Raw genomic sequence first — 26,065 nt, 5'->3', positions numbered from 1 at the left:
AATTTGATACTTGTCTACCATGATCTCATTCTCAACATTAGGGCTACACGAGAAAATACTTAAATTCCCCTGGTAGTCTATGAGTTTAGTAGTCATGAATTTATCTAATCTCTTCTTGCTCTAGATGTAGAATAGAAAGATTCTCTGTTTGAATTTGTCTGTAACTGTCTGTATAATGTAAAACTAAAAGACCTCTCACTCCAGTTAACTTGTGCTTTACTATACTGTTAGAATAACTTGTAATTGTACTAAATTTTTAGCTACTGTCAACAGTGAAACAAAGCAACTGGGTCTGGCAGCTTCATGGTGCAAGAGAACTCATACATTTTTAAGCTCAGTGTAGACATGACCCAATTATACCAGCATAGGAAAGTTGATGCTGATGACATCTTTGTTTCCATTTTCAAGCAGAGTGTGGGATTTACTTTGGAATGTTCTACTCTACTTGGAATTTCATTATCCTTGGGATTGTCTTTCTTCATTTATGTTAAGAAATTGAAGGCAAATTGTTTTGTATGGAAGGGTCCCATTTCCAAGTTCCTTCCCTTCTAGGCCTGACAGGTCCAAATGGTTAGCCTTCAGGCTATGACTGAAAGAAGTATTTCCTTCTCATTAACCATTCCCCAGTGAATGTAGCTTTGCTGAATTTCTCTACTATTTGGGGAAAAAATAGGCAATTTTATCATTTTACATTAGTTTAAAGATATTTTGGGAGCACAGAAGGAATGTCATCTGCATCATAAGAGTATGAAGGAACGATGCACTTGCCATGTTATTCCATATGAACCCTAACCTCGTGTGAAAAACATCAGATACAGTAGTTAGGGTAGAGGACAGAATAACAGAATGTTGGAGATAGAAGGGACCTCAGAGACTTTACCTCCAAATTCCTTCTGTTACATGAGCAAACTAAGACCCAAAGAAGGGAAATAATTTATCTAAAGTCATAGAAGTAAATGGAAGAGTCCAAACTTAAACCAAGTTTCCACTATACTCTACTGCCTCAGAGAATGAGGGGTATTCAAAAGATGAAAGGAAATCATTGAGTTGGAAAATAGTGATCCATTTGAGTGAAATTAGAAAGCTAAAGAAAGTGTTGCTTTTTTTAAACAAAATCTATTGTAAGTATGGGTACAAAGAAATTGAAAATGAAGAGTTTGGCTCTGAATCTTGCCTGAAGTTTAGTACTTTTGGAGAGATTAAAAATAAGTGGGACTTTCTCTGCTGGAATGGGTCCATTGATCCTTTCTAGCTTATCACCATATACTTAAGTATTTATTATCAATCCCTTTAGAGAGAAAAGGAGCAGGGTAAAGAAAATCTATTCCCCCATTTCAAATTCTGAACTTCATCAATTCTGTAATGAAGTCAAGTTGTTGTTAAACCCAAGAAAGTATTCATTGTCCTGACTTAGTAAATTGCTAAATGGATTTCTTCAAGTGAGCTCTAAGGACTCGGGTGGATATAGGATGATAAAAGAAATTGAATGTAAAACCCTAGTTGCCAAGAGAGCTAGAGATTGCAACTTTTCTGAAGCTGCCAAGTTCTCATTTAAGCAGATGCTAAGACAAGTTGCATTTACATTTGTTTAGATCTGAAAGGCTTTGGTTTTTCATTTGTAAGCTATGAATTATGTAGACATTAACCATTAAGTATTTACTTGTGTATCTTCAGAAGTGTCTCAGTTCTGATTTCTGACCCATCCCCATGGGATGAGAATACCGCCCTTGTAGTCAAGTCGTCACCGAAGCATTGCATAGGTAGATAGATATGAGCAAGTGATTTAGTTTTCAGGATCAAAATGTTCAGCTTGCCACTTAGAAGCAGGTTTTACAGTTCCTTCTTACAAACCAATAGTTATAAGCTCCTCAAAGACATTTCAGAGAAGCAAGGTGGGTGGTGACCACAGTAGAAGTCAGTAAAAAAATACAGCATTTCAGAGTTGCAGTGGGTCTCAGAGGCCACTTAGACGAAATCACACCTGAAAGAAGTACTTAATCTACCAGACCCAACAAATAGCCATTCTTCTTTTTCTTCACCAATAGGAAGATACCAGCTACTTTCCAAGATAACATTGCATTTTTGGAAGACTCTAATTAAAAGATTCCTTGCACCTGGAGTTCTGCCCCCCTGGGGCCAAAAAAGAACAAATCTAATCCCTCTTCCACAAGACAATCTTTGTTCACACTTGAAGACAGATCTCAGAAGAATCAATAGACACATTGAGAAACCTCAAGCCTCATATAACATGATCTCAAGGCCCTTTACTGCCCTGGTTGCCCTATAATGGATTTCCTTTAGCTTACCAATGTCCTCCCTAAACTGTGACACCTGGAACTTAGTAAAATACTCCAGAAGTGATCTGGTCTATGTAGAGAACATTGAGACATTCACCCCCTTATTTCTGGAGGTCCTGAATCTCTAAATGGAGTCCAAAGTCACGTTAGCTTTCTGTTTACCACATCACAGTTCTGACTCATAATATATATATGATCCACTAACATTCTCAGATCTTTTTACTTTCTAACTAGTCCTTACCTAAATTTTAATTATAAAGTTTTTTAACCCAATTCTAATTTGTACCTAATGAATTTCAGCCTTATGCTCTAGCATTCATGGAGGCAATTGGTCCAAGGACAAGGTTTGTTGCTTTCTGAGCTCCCCCTTGTTCATCCAGCAAATGTTGTACGGCCCAGCCATCTGTAGTCAGATGAAGCCAATCAGCAGCTGTGCTCCATGAAAATACAGAGACAATAGAGTTGTTCTGTATCCCCGTGAGAGGATGCTTAGTCCTCTTCTGTGTAGTAGGAACTTAATAAATGCTAATTTTGAATTGACATGTCATGATTCTTCCCTATTGGTCTCACTCCAATTATCTCCCCACCATTACTATCCACATCTGTCATCCAAAGGAATATCAGTATCTTTATAATCTCAGTTATTCTCTATTATAAAATGAGATAACCTTTGTGCAGCATTTTGCAAACTCTAAAGCATTATGTAAATATTAGCAATTATTATTATTTTATACATCCTTTGCTCCGCCCTTGCCTCAAATGAACAACCTCTCTTGGCTTCCTTTCCTCATCTAATTGTCGTTAGCCCATTCTCAACAACGCCATAGAATATTGTGATAGGCCCCTGATTTGCTTCTGACTCTCTTTCCCATCTTGCCCTGCACACTGATGAAGTATCCTAAAAAGTCACCTTAGTTATGTCAAAACCTATGTCAGCCCCTCATTGCCCCCCCAAAAATTCCTGAACTCTTGGTGTGGAGGCCTTGTAGAGTGTTGGTCCAGTTTTCATGCCCCATTTTCCCTCATGAACTCTCATCCTTAACCAGTTTATTATACCCTAAAATAACTCCATTGATTCTGGATGCTACTCCCATCCGTCACATAGGGTGAAAGGTTATCCTGCCTCCTTTCTGATTTCCTGAAAACTGTCAAGTCTCTTGATAAGAAGTAGGGTCATATAAGAAAGAAGGCTGGACTTGAGGGCTCAAAAAAACCCGAGTTTATCTCACCACCCTTAGTTCTCATTAGTTAGGTGGTGTTTACTCATTTCAACCATGTTTTATTCTTTGTGACCCTGTTTGGGGTTTTCTTGGCAAAGATTCTGGAGTGGTTTGCCATTTCCTTCTCCAGCTCATTTTACATATGAAGAAACTAAGGCAAACAGGGTTAAGTGACTTGCCCCAGGGTATCTAAGGCCAGATTTAAACTCGGAAAGATGAGACCCAGCACTCCACTGCACCATCTTGCTGTCCTATTAGGTGACTGTGGGTTAATCACTTTTCTGAGACAATTTCTTCATCTTTAACATAGGGATAATTCAAGTAGTACTTATCTCACAGAGTTATTGTTAGGTTCAAGTGAGATAATGTCTGTCGAGTGCTTTTCAGATATTAACACATTTTATAAACATCAGTTATTATTATCATTTCAGTATTGTTTAAATTTGTCATGAAGTCTACCCTGGCCCACCTTATTCCACAGTGAGCTGAATCCTAAAGGAAACCAAGAGGTTGAAGAAAGAGAAGTAAAGAGGGAGTGAATCCAAGCGTGGAGGGCAGCCACTGGAAATAGTGTGTTTGTCCTTCATTGCTGAAGAAGACCATATCATCAGAGAATGACATGACTTGCACTTGACTTTGTTTTGAGTGAGGGAGGGCTGTGCAGGTCACCAGCCTCACTTCTTCTCCAGAGCCATCTGAATCCAGTGACCAGATATTCATCAGGATGACTGGAGATGACCCAGGATGAGGCAGTTGGGGTTAAGTGACTTGCCCAAGGTCACACAGCTAGTGAGTGTCAAGTGTCTGAGGTGAGATTTGTACTCAGGTCCTCCTGACTCCTGCACTGGTGCTCTATCCACTGCACCACCTACCTGCTCCACTAGAAATAGAGACAGTGGTTGGAGTGTCATGAATGTGAAACCAAAACAAAGTCAATTTGGCTAGATCACAGAAAGAAGAGAGGGTGTACCGTAAAGTGCAGTAAGTCTAGAAGCATAGTTTGGGACCAGGTTGTGAAGAACTTTATGGGTTAAGTAAAGGAAATTCTATCTGATCTGCAAGGTAATAGGGAGCTACTTAAGTTTATTGAGTAAGGGATGTCAGAGTTGCGCTTTAAGAAATCACTTTGACAGCTCTGTGAAGGATGGATTGTTGAGAAGAGAGACTTGAGACACAGAGTTTAGTTAATAGTCTAGTAATAGATGATTAGAGCTTGATGCTAGACATCCAGATAATAGTCCAGGTGAATAAGCAATAGTCCAGGTAATAGATGATTAGAGGTTGAAGCTAGATATCCACATTTCTTTTCACTGGATCCTGGGTGTGAGGCCTGGAAAATTTGTGGGACTTGTCAATGACCACACAGCTAATAAGTACCAGGTGGGATTTGAACCCAGAGCAAGTCCAGCACTGAATTCACTCTGCCATGCTGTTTCCCAATATTATTTCCTTTGATTCCCGCAATAACCCTGTAAGATAGGGAGGGAAGGGATTTTTTTTTTTTATTTTGAACAGCCTCCCATGCTTCACATTGAATGCTTAGCACAGTGACCTAAAAGCAGTTAAGTAGCAAATATTTATTGAATGTAAAAAGCAAGTCCTTTATAACTTAGATCCCCCTACCTTTCCAGTCACACCGGACATATATTCTTCAATCCAATGATATTGGCCTCTTGGCTGTTCCATGAATGAGACTCTTTATCTCTTGGCTTCAGACTCTCTGTCTGCTCCTGGTGCCCAGAATGCTCTCCCACCTCTTCTCTGCCTACTGGCTTCCTTTAAGGTTATGAAAGGAAATGTGTGTTATTTGTTAGTTCACTTAGAACCACACTGCTGCGCTAACCTCATGGCCCATACCTTGGGATCCTTTTAATATGATATGATCTTGTTATTGAAATTTTCTTGAGTGTAGGTGAACGTAGACTTGCCTTATTGTGGCCATAAGAGTGAACACTTCACTTTGGAAAACACTTACCAGTCTGTGACCAAGGACTTAGGGAGGTCTTGTAGGAAGGAGAGTCAGAACAGAAAGATCTTCATTGAATTGATAAGAGTTTGTGTTTCTGGTTTCAGCTAGTTGTATGAAAATATAGATAGATGTGATGAATAATCTTTATTGGTACAATTTTAAAAACTAAAGAGGTGATTAAAAAGTCTAGTTAGCATATATGAAGCCCTTTCTTTCTGACATTTTTTACCCAACACCATCTCTCCTTTCTCTGGATTCCATTCTGGAATCATCTGTGTCTCACACACAGTCTTACTTATACCTTATCATATGCTGTCTTGTGTTTTCTGCCTCTTCGCAAAAACTGTCTTGTACACTTAACTATAAACCTTGAGAATAGGGGCCATGTCTTCTGTTCTGCTCATAGGCAAGTGTCTGCACAGAATTGATCCCATAGTAGCGATCTAATATCTGTTGACTTGAGGTGGAGACTATGATTTTAAAGATTAAATTTCCTGTTGGAAAAATCCTTGAATCAATTTGTATCTGTCATATTTGGATCTTACTGACATTTTTGGAAAGCTGAAATGCTTAAAACAGAGGAAACTTCAGTTTTGAGTTCAGACTTGGAAAAAACTCAAAGAATAATTCAATTCAATTCAGTTCCATAAACATTTATTAAGTTGTAGGCCAGCACTGAAGATACAAAGACGCAGAAGAAGAACAGACCCTGTCCTGAAGATGCTTACAGTCAGATGGGAGAAGATAACACACAGATGGAATCTGTGAGGAGAGTAGGGATGGACCAGGAGGGTACCCATTGTGGGAGCATCATGTTCCTTAGAGTTCAAACCAAGGAAAGCTGTAGTTGGAAAAGTGGAAGGTTGAAATTGTAATATGGAAGGCATTATAATTGAACTGTTAGAGGGGAGAAGTACCATCTGCTCAGCCAGTAACTCTGGTGAAAGTATCAGCCTTTCTCCAGCACACTTAACCATGCATCAGTGAATTGGGCCTCTTGGCTGTTACTTTGCTGTGGTCCATTACCGAGCTGACAATCCCAGCAGAAGGGAGTGGGGAGATCCTGTTAGACCTTTCCATGTTATAACATTTGTAGTTCTGGAGATCTGTTATTCCTGATCAGCTCTCTCATGTCTCTGTATTCCCCTCTGTGGTTCACCTAAAGAAATATGCTGTGCCGGACTATGCTATAAACTGCCTGAGGTCTTAGACATAGGTAATATGGATGAATCTGGTAGTGACAATGCTTCTATACAAGGTTAGTGATAGCTGTATCCATGATGACAATACCTTTCCTCTTCTCTTGGGAATGCTTGTGCTGGAGGCCAGAGAATCCCGACACATAAAATGATATGTCTTACTCAAGAACAGACCTCAAGGTTATTTATCAGGTATCTCAGGCAGGTCCACTGATTTGCCAGAGATCACATGTTTAACAAGAGGTGACTATGGCACCAGATTCCAGGTTTCCTATCTCCTTGCAATACTCCTTTCTTTCTATCATGCTGCCTCCGTTTCCACTTTGTCATAATGCAAGGAATATTTTTCACTGCAAAATGATTGCATTTTATATTGTTACCTTCACTTTGAAGTTGTTCTAATTTGACTTTTGTTGCAAGAGCACAGTCATAGTCAAGTAGAGATTTATTCAGACACATTTAACAATGTATTTCTCTCCTTCTGCCTATTACCTTCTGCTGGGTACATATATGCTTTAGCAGCAGGTACCAAGATTGTGTGCCAACAAAAAGGGATGGTTTTTACTTCCTCCAAAGGCCCACAGAGCAAATGTTTTGATTCCTTTTCGACAGGTGGATAGCTCAGCGTGGTACTGAAATGAGCATCTGTGTGCTATAAAGAAGATGGACATACGCATGATTCTCTAAGCCCAGAATGCTTGAGTACCCAATGAGAGGAGACCTGACAATTGTGTTTTGGCTAGGATGATTTTTTAAAAGCTTTCTTTTTGGTCACAGCAAAGTCCATGTTAAATATAGCTTCACATTTGATATAAACATAAGAATAAGTGATAACTACTCAGCCAATTTATACAAAAGAAGACAAGGATAAAAGTCCAAAGACCTGGGTCCTTGTCTAGTCTCTGTCAATAATTTGCCATTTGGATGTGAGAAAATTACTTAAAATCTCTATTTGAGTTTCCTTTTCTATGAAATAATTCTCTTGGTTCTACTTACTTTACTATTTCAACATTTTAGTAAGAGTTTCTTTAATTCCTGTTTTATGCATGACACTGTCCTAGGCATAGAGGATACAAAGACAAAACTAGCAAAGCTCCCTGTCCTCAGGGAGTTTATATTCTACTTGAGTTAGTTGTGAGAACTTATGTGATGAAGTGGAAACAAGATTGCATTTAGAGTCAGAGAATTTAGAATCAGATTCCGATTCTGCCAACTTCCTTTGTTACCTTAGGCGAGTCAGTTGACTTCCCTGAGCATGAAGTACCTCATTTGTAGAATGGAATGAGGGGACATTGAACTAAATGGCCTTTAATGTCCTTTCCTTTCCAACCCTAAATAAACCCTATAATCCCAATATATTAAAAGAGATAATGTTAAAGTATTTTGAAAATGGAAGCACTATACATGTTATAAAAGAACTACTATCATTAATAAGTAATAAATTCTGATAAAATTCCAAAATATATTTAGTTTTAATAAATTATAGATTTTTTATTACAATATGTGCTGTTACATTGAATAATCTCCAATAACGTCTATAAACTAAGGAAGAAATTATCCTTTTGTTTCTAAGCTGAAGTTTTAATACATCTAGAACTTCTGAAAAAAAGTCAGTGTTTGGCACATAAATATAGAAGTGGAAGAACTGACCGTTTTAATCCTGCATTTTTTTAAACTACATTATACTTGGCAGATATTCATAGCAAAGAGAACCTTTGCTCCTTTCCCATAGATCTTTGATGTAGCTGTGGAGGAATTAAAAATGACATGAGTGGTATGGGAGTCAGTTTCATAGTTTCTATTTCTTTGTACCATCACACACACACACACACACACACACACACACACACACACACACATACACATACACATATACACAGACATACACAGTCACAGACGCACACGCACACACACACAAACCCATCTACCTTGTCATATGTTATGAATGGTATATGAATTCAGCTGACGAAGAGTTTGTTCTATAAATATATTAAATTAACTCATAATAATAGCTAACATTTTACAACATTTAAAGTTTACAAAATTTTTTTTATATGTCTGTTAACTCATTCAGTTTTCTCATCTACAAAATTCAGAGGGTTGGGGTACATAGCCTCTGAGGTCCTTTCCACCTATAAAGCTATGATCGTTAAAGGACTTTATATCATTTTTCTTTTTATAAGTTAGCCCGATATGTACAGTAACAACTGAACAGCAAATGAAACCTTCTCTATAGTTCTTTGGTTTCTTCCCAGTCTGAATGCTTATAGCATTTTTTAAAATTGACATTCACAAGATCTGTCTGTAGAATGAATTTTAGAATTTAGAGTAAGAGATTGAGTTCTGCTTTTTTGTCTCTCCTAGTTAAATTGACCAACTGGATTTAAATAGACTGATCCTTCATTTTCCTTTTTTCCAGATGCTTGAGGATTATTCCCCTTGATAACTGAATTATTGATTTAGAACTGGAAGGGATTCTAAGGTTAAACCTTCTCATTTTACAAATGAGGAAATAGCTTGTACAAAGTCACCATTGCCCAAATTTTTTCCCACATACATTTAATTTTCGTGACTTTTCTTCATCATGAATTCTCTAATGTTGAGTAAGGGATATGTGGTCACTAAAGGCTTTTCTAAATTCAATACTTTTGTTAGATCTCTAGCTTTTTAAAAATAATTTATTATAAGCCTAAGGTTTACTACTTCTGCCACCTACATTAATAAATCTTGCAGGGATTAGGTCCTAATATATCATTTGAACTCAAAACTTTGGTTCTTTCTTTTTAAAAAGTTTTATTTTATTTTTAATTTATTAAATTTTAATTTAATTTATGGTCCTTATTTTTCGTAATCATTAAATATGCTAGTGCTAGAGGTGCCACCAGCTTATCTTGTAATATTTTTGTTAGTACAGGGGCACATATTTAGAACTAGAAGAGATTTCAGAAGCCATCTACCTTAAGCCCCTCATTTTACTGATGATGAACTGAGACCTGGAGAGATTAATTGAATTGCCTGAGGTCATAAAGGAAGTACTAAGAATCAGAGACAAGATTCAAACCCTGAGCCCCTATTCTTCATTTTATGGGGGTTTTGTTTTACTATAAATATTTTTTGTAGCATTAGCCATTGATTAAAAATGAATCAAATAAGGGAACTTGAATAGCTAAAGTGCAGGGCTAAAAACTAAGACTTGAGTTTCAAACTTTTAGACAAACATCCACAAACTTAAGTCTTGTACATGTCCCAAGTACAGAAGCAAGGCACATGTGGCAACAGCTTGGGACGCAGTAGGAGTGTAGTTGATGTGTAGTGAGTTTGGAGTTAGAACACTTGGGTTTGGAGAGCTGCTTTGTCTTTCCTAGTTGTGTGACTGTGCAAATCACGTGACTCATCTGGATTTCATTTTCCCTCATTTTTCAAAGGGAGCTGATACTTTTAAAATCAGCTTTGTCTCAGGCTTGTTGTGAATGCAGCAATTTGTAAACTCTAAAGTGCCCTTTTAGCTATTATTACTATCATCTCTGATTTGTGTTGTTTTCTTATGATCATGATGCCCAGTTTTAAGCTGCCAGATTTTAAAAGTTAGTTTCCACAGTTCTGCAAAATTACAAATAAACAAAGAAGAATGAATTTCAGAAAAAAACCCTTGAGTTTCTTAAATGGAAATATGATCAATTGAAATTTCCCCTACCCCCTCTAGTATAAATAAGTAAAAGGGAACATTAAAGTTGTGAAATGTCTTGCAGAGGGAACTATTATATCTGACTTTTGTTCCAAATTCTTATTGATATTCATTTATGAGGAAGATGTGATTGCTTGTTTTTAATAAGTACTTGAGAACTTTGTTTTGAAAGTTGTTTTATTGGCCCAGCTAGGTCACTCAGTGAATATAGCACCAGCCCTAGAGTCAGGAGGCTCTGAGTTCAAATCCAGCCTCCAATACTTACTAGCCTATATGACCCTGAGCGAGTCACTTAACCTGTTACCTCCAAAAAGAAAAGAAAATTGCTGTTTTGTTTGTAAATGCTTTTGTAATGCTGTTGCTTATAATATCATGGTAACAGATGCATAACATAGGCTGGTAGAGAGAGGGTTAGTCTTGTCTGTAAGACCTAAGTTCAAATTCTTGCCTCTAAGGGGTATCAGAGAACCTAGATTGAAATACTGGCCCTGCCACATTCTACCTGTGATACCTTTTATGAGTCCCTTAACCTTTTTGGGGCCTCAGTTTTTCTCATCTAGAACATGAATGGTGGGTTGGAGTCCATGGACTCTGAGGTCTCCTCTAACCCTAGAATCCCATGCCATATTGGCTGTGGTACCAAGGACATTTCACTAAACCTCTGATTTCCCTAAGAAAACTCTCTAAGACTATAAAGTAGAGATCTGCCTCAGTTAGAAAGAGTTTCTACACTGAGAATATCACCCCTCTGACATATAATGACAGTGTGCCCCTGGGCTTACCACTTAACCTCCCGATAACTCTTAGTCAGCTAGCAACCCTTAAGGCCAGCTCTGTGCTAAGCACTGGAGTCACAAAGAAAAACAAAATTTAAACCAGATCAGTCCCTGCTCTCAGGGTGCTTACAGTCCGATGGAGGAGACCACATGAAAACACCTCTTTACCAACTCCATCTGGGATAAATTGGAGCATGGAGACTAAGGGAGAGATTCTAAAAGAATGTAGAATTTTAGCTGAGACTTGAAGAAAGGGAAGCTAAGCAGGGAAACTGGGCAGCTGTCTAAGATTCCAGAGTTACCACAGTTCCTAGCATATAGTAGGCACTTAATAAATGTTTGTTGATTAAATCCAAGTGGCAGAGAAGGAGCCAACTTGTATCAGTAGAAGGAATTTCTTCACCTTGGAGTTCCCTTTAATCACTGAATTCATGGGTTGAGGCCCTATCCCTATCAAGTCATGAGTCTGAATAAAGTAATTATTATTATTGGCATTATTATTAATAGAACTATTAGATTATAATAGTATTAATAATGGATTGATAATAAAGTTGATCTGAAAATATTATTTTTGGTCAGCTATTAAGAAAAAAACAACAAAACACATTTTTAAAAGATTTTTCTGCCAGGCTTCTGCTTTTTCATTTGTTGAAGTATTCTAGATGGCAAAACACCTCGCTCCTCATTAGATTGATGAGAGACCCAAACAGCGATCATTTGTTTGTTTTTTTATCACAAGAGAAGATTCAGTGGGAGAGAAAGGTCTACAAGTCAAAAACACCAGGCATCCATAAACATTGTTTCTATCCATGAAACTTTTTTTTAAAAAAGTAAAACAAAAGAAGAGGTTGGACTACATCTAGAATCCCTTATAGCTATAAAACTACAGCTCTGAACTGAGTTTATTCTAAGCCGTAAGCATTTAGGAAAAGATGATAGGACCATAGCAAAGGGTCCCAGTACTGCCAAAAAGCTGGGACCTGCCGGCCTAGGAGATAAGTTTAACTCCTTTCTTTGGTTATTTTTTTTTGTTTCTGTTTTTTTCCGGTCACCTCCTAGCAATGCGCAAAGTTCTGTCTTGGATGACTATGCCAAGTCTCTTTCCCTGACAGCTTTTGCTGTGCCCTGGAATAATGTCTCTGAAAAAATAAAGATTCTTTAAGTCAGTTTCTCATCCACCATGTGGGGGGTTTATTTTGTCTCCAGCAGCAAATGGTGCACTTTGAATCATAATCACCACATTGAACAGAGAAATGCTAACGATGTTAATTGTCTTTCTAAAATGCCAACTGACTTCAAGTAAGATTTTTCCCATTTATTTTGTTTTCTTTTTAGCTCCAAGAGGAAAGCGAGGGTGGAAGACCTTTTATGCTGTACTGAAGGGAACAGTGCTTTACTTACAAAAGGTAAAAATAGAAATTTCCATGAAACAGTAATTAAAGTAGGGGCAGAGAAAAAAGGCCCATTGTACACAAGTCATCTCTGACCACCTTAAGAGTAAAAAACAAGTCTCATTTCTCCTTTCACATTCTACACTGATGACCTGTTACTTTTTTAAAAATTTTATTTGGATACAGTTTCCTAGTTTATTTTAATGAAAAGTTGTCTTTGTATATATTTAGTTTCAAATTAGAAAATAATATGATTGATCAGGAAATTGAATTGCAAGAGAATTCCAGCTTATCCTTCTTTTGTGGGGTAGAATAAACCTTGTTCTTAATAGTTTTAATGGTGTTTTATATGTGTATTCAACATTTCCGTTATAGATGTTTTATAGCAAAAGACTAACATGTTTTTAAGTCTTGTCTGATTAGAGCTCTCATGGCATATTGGATGGGGAAATGGACATAGAGTTAGAAAGACTTGAGTTCAAATACTACCTTAGACACCTTCTAGTTTTGTGACCCTAGCCAAGATCTTGACCTCCCTGTGTATCAGTTTCCCCATCTTTAAAACAAGGGAATTGGGTTTAATGGTGTATCAGGCCCCATTGACTTCTAAGATCTATGATCCTATGTCACTTAAGTCAGATAGAGCTTAAACTTAGGTTATGAGATTTCAGTTAAATAGAGTTTTAGCTTAGCTTTGCAATTTGGGTCTTAATCACTCAGAGCAAGAAGAATTTGTCACACTTTTGTCAAAGCTACCTTCCTTGTTGTAAAACACTAAATGTGTGTTTCTGATCCTGCTTAGGAGTTTTGGCAATTTGTAGACAGGGAAGGGGTCCTGCCATGGGAATCAGAATATGTATTACCCTTCAGAACTCAGGAATATTTTTCTAAAGACACCACTGCGCTAGGGACAGCCACACAGAGGCCCCTTGAGAGGCAATAGAGAACTTAAGATTTACCATATGTCCTCTTGGGAACCACATTTTTAGCTTTCTCTTTGATTATGACATAAGGACACAGATTTTCTAGAAGAATTCACAGCCCAGGGTAAAAAAAAAATTTCAAGATTTCATTCATGTTCATCTTTATTTTATAAAACATACACTCCCTAATATGCTTCAAATGTTTTCTCATCACTGCTTTTCTAGACTTCTGTTTCTCTGGGAGAGAGACAATTTTTGCTGCAAAGTAACATATGAAACATTAGATCAGATGGCATTTCCTGCTATTTGTGATCCCTGTTTTAACAAGTCAGCTATATTGACTCCTTCCCCCATCACCCCCAGCTCTTCTGCTGGTGTGTATATACATGTATTGGGCCAACACTGATCCCTTTCAATTTGGTTTGTCTTCTTCTGCAGATTCCAGCTATTTTCCTAGCAGAAATCCCACTTTCTTTAGGGAAAAAAAAAACCCCACCTTTTTAGCTGAAATTCATCCCAAACAACAGTTCTAAAAGATGATAAAAGCAAATCTTGGTAAATTAGTTTAAAAAACAAAGCAAAACACCAGTTCATGGAATGGCAGGACATAGGATTTCCACACTTACTCAATCACTCAGGGCAGAGCCTTGACATTGAAAGGAAAGTTTGACTCTATCTGTACATTAGTTGTTTTTGTGAAGACCATTCATATCATTGCCCAGAAGGACTAGTTCTGGAGAACCTACTTTTCCCATTCTCCTTTCCCCTTCTCTGCATTTATTTAATGTTCATAGTTTCACCCTACTAGATACAAAATAAGAAATATAAAATATAAATATAAAATATAAAAATACAAAATGTAGAAATAAGTTCCTAATATTTTAGTAGTGGAAGAAAGTATGTTAGTTGTGAAATATCATCAGCATCCATTTGGATCAGAGAGCCTTCTTACCCTCACCTCTGTCCCTTAGTTTCAAAGACTAAGCTCAAATCTTACATAGAATGTTGGACTAGAAGGAAGGAAGGAATGTAGGAAAGAAGAAAGGAAGGATGGATGACTTGTCAACATTCATTTGGATTAGAGCCCTCTTCCCTCACTTTTGTCCCTCAATTTCAAAGACTAATCTGAAATCCTAAATGGAGTGTTGGACAGAAAAAAAGGAAGGATGGATGGATGGATGGATGGATGGATGGATGGATGGATGGATGGATGGATGAAACGTCAGCATCCATTTGGATCAGATAACCCTCTTCCCTCACCTCTGCCCCTCAGTTTCAGAGACTAAGCTGAAATCCTATGTAGGGTGTTGGACTTGAAGGAAGGAAGATGCATTTGTTAAGAACCTACTGTGTTCCATACAGGCTTCTAGGTGGCACAGTGGATAGAGCACCAAGCCTGGAGTCAGGAAACCCTGAGTTCAAATCTAGCCTCAGATACTAGCTGTGTGACCCTGGGCAAGTCACTTCACCCTGATTGCCTCAGTTTCCTCATTTGTAAAATGAAGTGGAGAAGGAAATCGCAAACCTCTCCAGCACCTTTGCCATGAAAACCCAAACAGAGTCACAGAGTTGGGCACGACTGAAATGACTCCACAACAACATGTTCCACACACTATGCTAGATGTTTTAAAAACACCACCTCATTTGATCAGGAAGACATGAAATAAAATCATACCTTAGATGCTTACTGGCCTCAGGACTTTGGGCAAATCACTTTACCTCTCAGTCTCAGTTTCCTCATAGTGTAAAACTGGGATAATAATGACGCCTACCTCTTAGGGTTGTGAGGTTCAAATGAGATAGTGTTTGTGAAGAGCTTGGCAGACGTTAAAGCACTACAAAAATGCTAACCAGCTATTATTTCTCAGTCTCTGAATTACTAATGACTTTCCCTTTCATTTTACATTCCATCTACTTGGTGTATATACATACATACATGCTCAAGCACATGTATGTGTCTGCATGTGTGCGAACATATGTATGAGGGCAGAGAGTTTTTATTTTTTCCCCTTTTTCTTTACAGCTTTTAGCACAATGCCTGACACATAGTAAAATATTTAATAAATACTTCTTTATGGAGTGAGTACATCAGGTGGATATTGATTACAAGGTGCACCTCCCTTCTCACTGTGTAGAAGTTAATATTATGACATTACAATATTGGTGTTAGAGAGTGGAGAATGAGACTGCATGGTAATTAATAGCAAGGATTTAATTTTATAGGATCATGAAGGGGTCCTTAGAAATCACCATTCCAACCGTTTCATTTGGCAGATGAGGGAACATGAGGTTCCAGAGAGGTAAAGCAGTTTGCCCAAGGTCACCCAGGTAGTTAATAATAATAGTTAATATAGAGTGCTTTAGGGCTATATCAAGCATTCTTCATACATTGTCTATTTGATTCTTAAAGCAATCCTGTGAGTTAGGTACCACCAAAGCAGATCAGCCTCTGTTACACGTTATAGTCTTAAATAGTTTCCTATGGCCTCAAGACGTTAGCTTTACTGCAAGTTGATTCTCTTTCCACCATGCCAAGCTGCCTCTCACCCCCATTTTGCAGATGAGGCTTGAAGTGGTTGGTGACTTACTAAACATGATCCTCCTCCATGATGGGGGCAGAACCCAGGACTCCTTCACCCAAACCTTTTTGAATACATTAAAATGCCAAAATGGTAGCAAAGTATCCTCTTATGAGAGGTGGGGGTGGAAAAAAGAACATCTACAAATCATGAAACCATGTTGACTTCTGATCATCAGTATCACCCTTGAGGGAGAGGAAAGGGATTTTCTCTAGAAAGCAAGCAAAGGTTGGGTGACAAATGACAGATCCATGTTTGGGCTTAAGGGATGAATCTCAACTTAGTCAGTCTCTAGAACCCCCAGGTGAACCTAGAGCAGCTATACAACCCCAGTTGTCAGTTTAAAGCTTAGTTTCTGCAGCAAGTGATTTGACATGGTCTGGGAATCTGTAACTTCCCACTAGAAAACTCGAGCCCAGTTTACTTGTTTTCCTTTTGTTCCGGTCATGGAATCCAAGCTTTAAAACTGCAGGGGACCTTCCTTGTGATTTTCTCATCTGATCCCCTAAGTAAGGAAGCAGAGGGCTCAGAGAAGGGGATGGATCATACAAGGTCCGATGACAGCAGCACCGTTTTATAGCATCGTTTATGTATACACAGAGGGTTTTACATCTATTTAGCTAATTTGAAATTTACTGCAACCCTTTGGTCCTTAGCTCAGAGTGTTGCCCGTTTTGTAGATGAGGAAGCTGGGATTCACAAACTTTTAAGTAATTTTCTTAGACTCATATACATAGTAAGTGATGGAATTCAAATCCAGGTATCTCTGGTCTCTTAAGGCCAGTTCTTTCCAATTCATCATTCTTTCCCCCTTCCCTCTTTTCCATTCTCTCTCTTTCCCCCCTTCCTCTCTCTTCCCTCCTCTCTTCCTCTCCCTCCCCCCTTTTCTCTCCCTCCCTCCTTCCCTCCTTCCCTCCTTCCTTCTTTTCTTCCTTCCTTCCTTCCTTCCTTCCTTCCTTCCTTCCTTCATTCTTTCCTTCCTTCCCTCCTTCCTTCCTTCCTTCCTTCCTTCCTTCCTTCCTTCCTTCCTTCCTTCCTTCCTTCCTTCCTTCCTTCCTTTCCTTAACCTCCCAACCCCTGTTCTTTGTAACAATCCTTGTAAAGCAAACAGGTTAGCATCAGAAAAACCTGAGTTTGAGTCCTGCCTCAGAGCCTTCATTGGCCACGAGACCTTAGTCAAGTCACTTAACATCTCTCAGCTTTATTTTTTGTGTGTCCGAGTTTGAATCCTGCCTGTGATGCTTACTACCTGGGTGGTCTCAGGCTTAAATGTGAGCCAGATGGAGAACACAGGTCTCCGTGAACTTCTTTTTCCTCAAGCATGAAGTGAAGGGCTAGACCAGATTGGCTCGGGGTTCCCTTCCAGCTATAAATCTATGTTCCTAGGATCTATTCTCTATAATAGACCATTAAAAAATACCATAGACTACTCAATGTGAGATAATATGTAATCAGACGAGATGATGTACGTAAAGTGTTCTGTAAATCTTAAAGTGGTGTCCCAAAAGTCTACAGTTTTAAGCAATTGAGGCTTCAACGGTAATAAATGTTGTTATATTATCATGTTATATTACTGAATTATTATTGTGGTTGTTAGAGGAATCTCAGCCCAAAGGAAGGTAATTATAACTTTAAACAGGTATTTTTGCTCTTTGTAAAGCCTCTCTAATGACTCTGTTAACTAAATAAACTCTTAGGCCCTGGTGCTCTGAGACTGACTTTTTGCTTTTGTGAAGAGAAGGACTTGGCTTAAATAAGCTTTAGGATCCTTCCCAGCTCTGTATCTATGATAGAAGAGTTTGCCAGCCTAGACACCGCCTTTGTGTTGCCTCATTAACTGGTGATTTCTTTGCTGTGGTTGTTTATATATTTTTTTGCTTATTGTTAGTGATAGAGAAGATATACTGAACATGAAGTCACAAGAGAAGTGGGTTTGAATTGCATGTCTTTATAGTTACCATCTGTGTGATCACTGACAAATTATTTAACCTCTGAGCCTCAGTTTCTTAATCAGTACAATGAGGATGGGAATAACTTTTTCAGAGGATACTTTTGCTATCAAATGAAATAACTAGATATCAAGTACTTTGTAGGCTTTAAAATGCTACATGAATTTTCAGTATTCTTCCTTTCAATTGCCAAGAGCTCAGAGGTTAAATTGAGAGAAGACCACATGCATTCTCTCCTAAAACTCCGCTGTTCTTTTCTTGTTGTGGATAGCAGGAAGCTTATTGATCTCTAAGAAGGAGAAAGGACTGTCAACTGTAGTTTAGGGTTTATGGACAAGGCAAAAATATCCAAAAATAAAAAGGGATAAATAAGGAAACTGTTATACTGAAAGGAACCATAGACAGTATGTCAGTAATAAACTTATACCCTCCAAACACCTTAGTATCTAAATTCATAAAGGAAGCAGCTGATCTACAAGAAGAGTGATGGGAGACTCCAATATCGCTCTCTCTGTTTTGGATAAGTCTTTATGCCCAAATAGATAATTATTGGGGGTACGTCTAGTGCCTTTTTTGACAGACAGAGGATGCTCAGTAGACCCTCCCTTCCCAATCTTATTACTCAGGACCAAAGAAGTTATTGAATGTTAGACTACAATATGTTCTAAGTTATGTTTCATTCTGACTTAGGTCTTAGAGAAATCTTCATTTCTGGTATTTCTGGAACATTTTCTCTTACCAAATACCTACATTTAATATTCAACCTCCTTTATGGCATTGCTTCCTCCTGCCCCTCACTCCCTAGGAGAAAGAACATTTCATCATTTCTTTTTCACATGTCTTCCCTAAGTTTCTTTGTAGTTCCTACTATTAATTGTATTTTTGGGAGGGGGGACCAAATAGACTGTTTCTTCTTGGTCTTTTGCTTCTGTGCTCTTTCTTTTTGACATTCTACAGATAACTATTATATTCCCAGAGCATCACCATTCTGCTGAATCTCTTTTCTGCCCTGATATTGATTTCTTTCTGAGGTAATCTGCACACCTTCTATCTCTGCGTTCCCCTAGACAGCCTCTGACCTTCTCTCTCCCTTCCTTTGCTCTTCAGACACACAAATATCTTCCTTATTCTAGTCAGGGATATTTACCTCATTTCCCTTTCTGCCACTCCTTATAACTTTGTCACATTCCTCTCTGTCTTATCAAGGGACCTGCACTCAGGTCTTTATAGAGAAACCGCAATCCAACACTTAGTGAGTACCTACCATTGGCAAAATGATGCCCTAGGTACTACTGAGGGCATATAAGAATGGAAGACTTGAGCCCTATCTTTAAATGAATTTAAAAGCCTATTTGAAGAAACCAAACACATTGAATGAGAAACACTTAAAAAGCTACATAAGAGTAAAAGCAAATTAATGACTGGCATTTATATAGCACTCTGAGGTTTGCAAAGTAGTTTACTTATATTATCTTACATTGCATCATTACAACAACCCTGGAAGGTATTCTGCCCATTTTTGCCCTTGAAGGTACTGAGCCTGAGAGAGCTTAAGTGACTTGCCCAGGATCACACAGCTAATGAATGACTGAGGCAGGATTGGACCTCAGGTTTTCCTGTCCCTGAAGCTAGCTGTCTATCCACTGTGCCACCAGTATGCCTCTGATATATGTATCAGTCACACAGAGGGAATAACACAGAGATATGTCTGACAACTTGTCTCCAACTTGTAGTGATCTGTCTTTAAGCCTTTAGAATTACCTTGCTAGAGTCTAAAGCAGATATGCTCTTAACAGGGAGATGACAAACTCATTCTTTCATTTAGCAGCTATTGGCTGAGCATCTACTGTGTGTAGCAATTTGTATTTAGTGCAGGGAAAGATGCAAAGATAACTAAGACATGGTATTTACCTTCACAGGATTTATAACAGAGCAGAATAAAAAACTTAGACCTGAGATTGTAAGCTCCCTTAGGGGGAAGGGGCTTTTTGTCTTTCGTTGTACCCTCATCATTTAGAACAAGTGCAGTGGCAAAAGATAAATGAAAGCAATTTCACATGAAGTGGTCGCACTTTGGACTCTTTACTCAGTCTAGTCTATCAAAAAATTTTTTTTTCAAAGCATGGGTTTAGGGGAAAAAGTAAACTGCAGTGAGCTCAGTAGCTGTTTTTCAGTCTTCTCTTTGGCTTAAGTGAGTATTCCAACTCACTACTGTTGGATTTCTGTGTCAAACTAAAGAGGACCAAACTAAAGGGAAAAATATTGCATCTGAGCTCAATTTGAATCCTAGTTCTCCTACATATCTACTTATATAGCCTTGGATAAATCATTTAAACTCTTTTTTAGTCTTTAATCTCAATTTCCTTGACTATAAATTTGAAATGGATAGACTTATGAGGTTCCTTCCAGCTATAAAGCTATAAAAGTTATGATCCTGTGACTTTGTTTACATGTTGAATTCAGCTGAGTGTTATTAAGCCTATACTATGAGGATACAAAGAAAAATGAAGACCAGTCCCATCCCTCAGAGAACTGTTCTACTGGGGGACACAATATACATACAGATAAGTAAGAACAACCAATCAGTCAGTTGAACCACATGCACTTTTAAGCTCTTCCATGGACTAGGCACTGATCTAAGAATGGTAGACACAGAGAAAGGCAAAAATTATCCCAGAGAACAGAAGGGTGATGGATACAGTCAGGGAGTAAAATAAGGCATATGTTTTTGAGCATGACCAATTTGGAAATTTGTTTCACTTGGCTGTGTATATTTGTTACAAAGGATTTGTCGTTCTTTTCTTTTTTTCCAGTGAGGGGTTGGGGGGCATAGCAGAAAGGAAGCAAAATAGATTTTTATTCATTAAAAATTTTAAATTAAAAGCAGAATCATGAGACACTATGGGGAGAAAAGAACACTAACAACTAGAGGACAGTGGAAGAATCGGTGCCTAAAAGCTGGGAACTTTGAATAGCTCGTCTCCTAATGCGTAATTAAGTGATAGATCTTCAGGGAAAACAAAAGGGAGGTCTCAGGAAAACTGAACTCTACCCTAAGCGATGGAGACGTAGAAGATAAAGATGTGAAGGCCTTGATCATCAGGGTACCATTTTAGTATGGAGCAAGTTGAAATGTGTTCATTTTCCTTCCCCATTCCACCGTCCTACTGCCCTGGCAGATGAGACGATGAAAACATGTGCCTTGTGTCAGAATGATTCCAGGACCCAGGCATCAGTAATAATCAGACTCGGCAGGGTGGACATTGTGGCAAGATGGGTGGATCCCCTAGCTGGGTGAGAAGACTTGTCTTTCATCCTGGCACCTTCCTGGGCACCAGAGGCAGCTGGAACTTTAATAACGATGCCCTGGTGGTAACTGTTTGCTTTATTGACATTTTGTAAATTGTTCATCCTGGAGAATGATGAATTTAAGATTCCACAGTGTGCTGTGGTCATTCACCATTATTCTGATCTGCTGTAGTTCACAGTTTGAAAAGAATTTCTTGAGTACAATGAATTAAAAATAAAAATGATTGCCTTCTTCTCAGTCCTGGTAATGATCCATTATCTGGTTACTTTTGGATATGGCTCTCATGGCCATTTTTCAGCAAATAATGAGTCACCCTAAGTTATGAAGGTGCTTGGAGAAGAGTCCTCCAACAGATGTAAAGCATCAGGAGCTCTTCCTATCTTGGGCTCTGTATTTGTCTTCATCAATCTCCATCTTTACTTAAATCCTTTTTTTTTTTTAAATTCAGAGTCCGTCTTATGATGTTTCTGCAAATTCTAGTTTTATTCATGGTAGTGACTTAAAGCTAAATTGTGCCAAGTTTCAAGCCTAGCCGTTGGATGACGCATGCCTTGAGTGAGCTTGATCCATGTAAGAAGCTGAGCAGTGAGACAGTGATGAACCAGGAGCTTGGGGTGGTGGCTGCATGCCTTATTGATCATGGTGTATCTCAGACCTGGGGTTAAGTAGATTCGAAGATGCCTTGTCTGGAGGCTCTAGATGGCTAGACAAATTCAGGACAGTCTTTTTTTTTTTTTAACCAGAAGTCTGAAAAATAAAAATGAGTAGTATAAGAATGAGTGTTCCATAACCCATATACCTCTATAAATATCCTCATGATAATGTGACTTTGGGATCTTGCCCCTACTATACCAGGACCTCTCCCCAACCTTCTATCCCTCAGTATCTATCATGAACATAGAAGGTATTTGATATTGGTTGAACTGAATTAAGTTGAATTGAATCTCTCAAGTTGAGGCACCATTAATGTCCTTTAATAAACATTAAGTGCCTACTAGTGCCAGCCACTGTACTAAGTACCAGAATCTAAGCAATGGCAAATCTAAGGTAAAGGGCATATATTTTGTGTGTGTGTTCATCCTTTGTTGCCAAAGAAGACTATGCCGTCAGAGAAGTAATGACATGATTTGCACTTCACTTTGATTTGAGTGAGGGAGTGCTGTGCTGGTCATCAGCCTCACTTCTCCTCCAGAGCCATCTGAATCCAGTGACCAGATATTCATCAGGATGACTGGAGATGACCCAGGATGAGGCAATTGGGGTTAAGTGACTTGCCCAAGGTCACACAGCTAGTAAGTGTCAAGTGTGAGGTGAGATTTCACAGGCTCTCCTGACTCCTGCACTGGTACTCTATCCACTGCACCACCTAGCGGAGGGCATATATAAAGAGGAGGGGTATAGCAGGTATATGCAAAAGAGGGGTATGGGCAACTAGGTGGCCCAGTGGATAGAGTTCTGGGCCTGGAGTCATGAAGACTATTCTTCTTGAGTTCTGATGTGGCCTCAGATACTTACTAGCTTATGTGACCCTGGCTAAGCCACTTAACCCTGTTTGCCTTAGTTTCCCCATCTGTCAAATGATCTGGAAAAGAAAACAGCAAACTGCTCCAGTAGCTTTGCCAAGAAAATCGCAAATGGGGTCACAAAGAGTCATATATGACTAAAATGATTGAACAACAACATAGCCAAATGATAGCAGTTTTCAAAAGCCAAGAAGGTAAGTTTGCTGAGTAAGTGCTGAGTAAAATGATTCCTGCAATACCTAGTTTTGCTAAGTATTTGATATAGTGCTTCCTACTATATACTATGCACATGTAAAGGAGATTTTTATTTCCTCTGATAAAGCCCTCCCTCTTTTCCTCTTTCACAGACATCAAAGAGGCCCTATAGATTGCCCTGATTCTCTGAGTAAAAGATAGTTTGTTCTTTGCCATGGTGACTCAGGGAGGAATTAGGAGGCCTTGAATATGCTGGGTAGTGCATTAGAAAATGAATTCATTGGCACTTCCTCTCTAGTTCTGCCTTTTAGGCAGAATGAACAATAACCGTGAAGGATTTAGAGACTAATTCATAGATTCCCTAAAGAGACTTCAACAAGATGATCAGCATCAATTCCTGGTGTTGTGGGACCACTGACACTTTATGTAATAAAGGATGCTAGAGAGAATAGCCCACCTTATCTGGGAAGCCTTCCCCTGAACAGCCTCAGCTTACTATGTTCCCTTCCCCTCTGAATTCCAGTAGCAATTTTTCTTTATTAAATTCGTTTATCAGTGTACTGCCTTATAACATTTCTTACTTCCTATATTGGTCAATGTTATGGACCACACTTTGCTCCCCAAATCTGGCTTCTGTAAAGTCCAAACGTAATCTATAATTACTATCCTGATTCCTTACTGTTAGGAGAATTCCTTCTTCCCAGACTGAGCTGAAAAAATAAGTTGTTGATAGTAGATCTACTGGATTTTAATGTGTGATAGAGAATCTTTGTGGAACCTGTCATCCGCATAGAGCCGTAGAAAGACGACTGGATTTAGAAGTCACCGGATCTGAGCTCTGATCCTGCTCCTTGCTTTTCCTGTGTGATCTTGACCAAATGACTTAATGTCTTTGGGCCCTCATGTGATGATCTCTTAAAATGCATTTCTGTTCTAAATCTGTGATCCTTTGATCTTATAGTTTAAAAATATTCTTCATTTTAAAAGTATTAAGTTGTAGTAAAATATTCCATCCTTGACACTTACTAGCTATATCAGAGGTGTCTAGCACATGGCCTGTGCCATCTGCTGCACTGGAACTCAGTTAAAATGAAATTGGAAAATATTTAATAATTTGGATTTTTAAATTTAATAATTTAGATTTAATTTAATAACTTGAAAGTTATTTGGACAATTTATATTTAAATTAATATCTAATAAAAATATTTATTTTAAAAATAAAAATGCAATAGAATATAGATAATGTTAATATACAGTTTTCTATGTCAATGTGTAGCCCACAAGGATCCTTATGTATGGTTTAATGTCCCCATTTCTTTGTCAGCTTTATATCACCAAGCTATATGATGACTATGGGCAGTTCATCCCTTGTCTGTTTCAGCTTCTTCATCTGTTAAAATGGGATGAATAATATTTAAACTGCCTTGTGTCTTGTGTGTTTCAAGGAAAACATTATTATCAGTTACTGTTATTATCAGAGGTAATAGTATTAGTATTACACATTATGGAAAGATTAAGAAGAGAATAACAGCAAAATTCATGTCACTTCTGATGTTTTATACCTGTGTGTCCTTGGAAAAGTCTGCCATGGGCCTCAGTTTCCTTATTTGTAAAACGAGGGGGTTGGGCTACATTACTTCTGAAGTCCCAGCTATAGCTCTGTGATAGTGGTATGAAGAAAGAAGTAAAGATAAAAATCTCTATTTGAGTTGAAATGTGGAGGTTAAAAAAATTACCTTATAGTGGATTTTTTTTTTACAACAATATTATATAATTTTTTTTTCAGTGTGCCAATGTTTTACTTTCAGAATGATCTCATTTTAGGGATGTGGCCCAATAGTACACATTGTTCTCTTTAATAGCTTTTTTAAATCAGTTATACTTAATTAACTTTTCGAATATTTATGTCTTATCACCCCAATTAGATTATAACTTCTTGAAGGTAAGATAGGGACCATATCTTCTTTGTTGTTTAGTCTGACTCTTCAGGACCCATTTTGGAGTTTTCTTGATAAATATATTGGAGTGGTTTACCATTTCCTTCTCTAGCTCATTTTACAGATGAGGAAACTGGGATAGATTTGGTTATGTGATTTGCCCAAGGTCATACAGCTAGAAAGTATCTGATTTGAACTCAGGTCTTCCTGACTCCAGTTCTGGTGCTCTATCCGCTGCAATACTTGGTTGCCCCCCCCCCCCATATTATATTTCTTTGGATTTTATTCCCCCATCATATCTGGTAGAGGACTTTTCATGTAGTGAAGTCAATAAATGTTTCATTTGATCAAAAATTTTGATATGAAAGTCTACCACATATATAACATTACAATGAATTATTTGAATCAAAATTGTCAGGTAAGTGAAAGACCAAGCTAAGTAAAAGAGAAAGAGATGGAAGATGAGTAGTCACAGCCCCTCCACAGGACCAAGGTAATTACTGTGTTCCCAAATGGACTTAACCGTTCCCTTAGATTTGGAATCCAAGTGTGTTCTCCAGGAAGAAAACGTGCCAAAGCCTAACTTCCAGATGGAAAAGGGCCAGCCCAGCCTCAAGGCCACATGCCCAAGTAATCATCCTGACTCGATGGGATCTGAAGACTCCTACTGTTACATCCTCCTCCAGGCTGTGTTCAGGAAGCTTCTGTTGATGAAGCACAATTCCCATTTGGAATGCCTGACAGACAGCAACTAATTAGTCCTCTGCTCATTTCTGGCAGAAACTCTTCCCTCCCCCCACCCCCCATTTGGAGAAGCTGTGACATAAGAGTTTTGGTCTCTTGTTTAAAAGTCATTGGAAAAACTGGGATGGAAGCCTGAATTTTTCTGGTTGTCACTCTGGTCCCTTGATGCCTCTTTGTATTGTGGGAAGAATATTGAAAATAACTTCTCATTTGTAAGAAATAACAATATTGCAAGCTACATTTATTATAGCACTTCAAATTTTACAAAAATGTTTTATGTACATTCTCTCATTCAAGCTTTACCATCACTATGAGGTAGGCACTGTTAGAGGTGTTCTTATATCTGAGAAAATGGAGACTGAGAGAGA

The 26,065-nt window shown here is 38.3% G+C and overlaps 1 protein-coding gene across 7 annotated transcripts in view; it reads left to right on the top strand.

Annotated features, from left to right (window-relative positions):
• PSD3 (pleckstrin and Sec7 domain containing 3) overlaps positions 1-26,065 on the top strand; it is a 617,602-nt gene that overhangs the window by 535,244 nt on the left and 56,293 nt on the right. For all 7 annotated transcript variants that reach the window (XM_072634977.1, XM_072634978.1, XM_072634979.1 and 4 more), the window contains one exon: positions 12,482-12,552. In XM_072634977.1, the coding sequence (XP_072491078.1) occupies positions 12,482-12,552 (71 nt within the window). The remainder of the gene's footprint in view (positions 1-12,481; positions 12,553-26,065) is intronic.

The sequence above is a fragment of the Notamacropus eugenii genome, chromosome 1 (genome assembly GCF_028372415.1).
Source record: "Notamacropus eugenii isolate mMacEug1 chromosome 1, mMacEug1.pri_v2, whole genome shotgun sequence".
Taxonomy (NCBI): Eukaryota; Metazoa; Chordata; class Mammalia; order Diprotodontia; family Macropodidae; genus Notamacropus; species Notamacropus eugenii.
The sequence above is the reverse complement of the archived record's forward strand: the minus strand, read 5'-3'. Positions and strand labels throughout refer to the sequence as shown.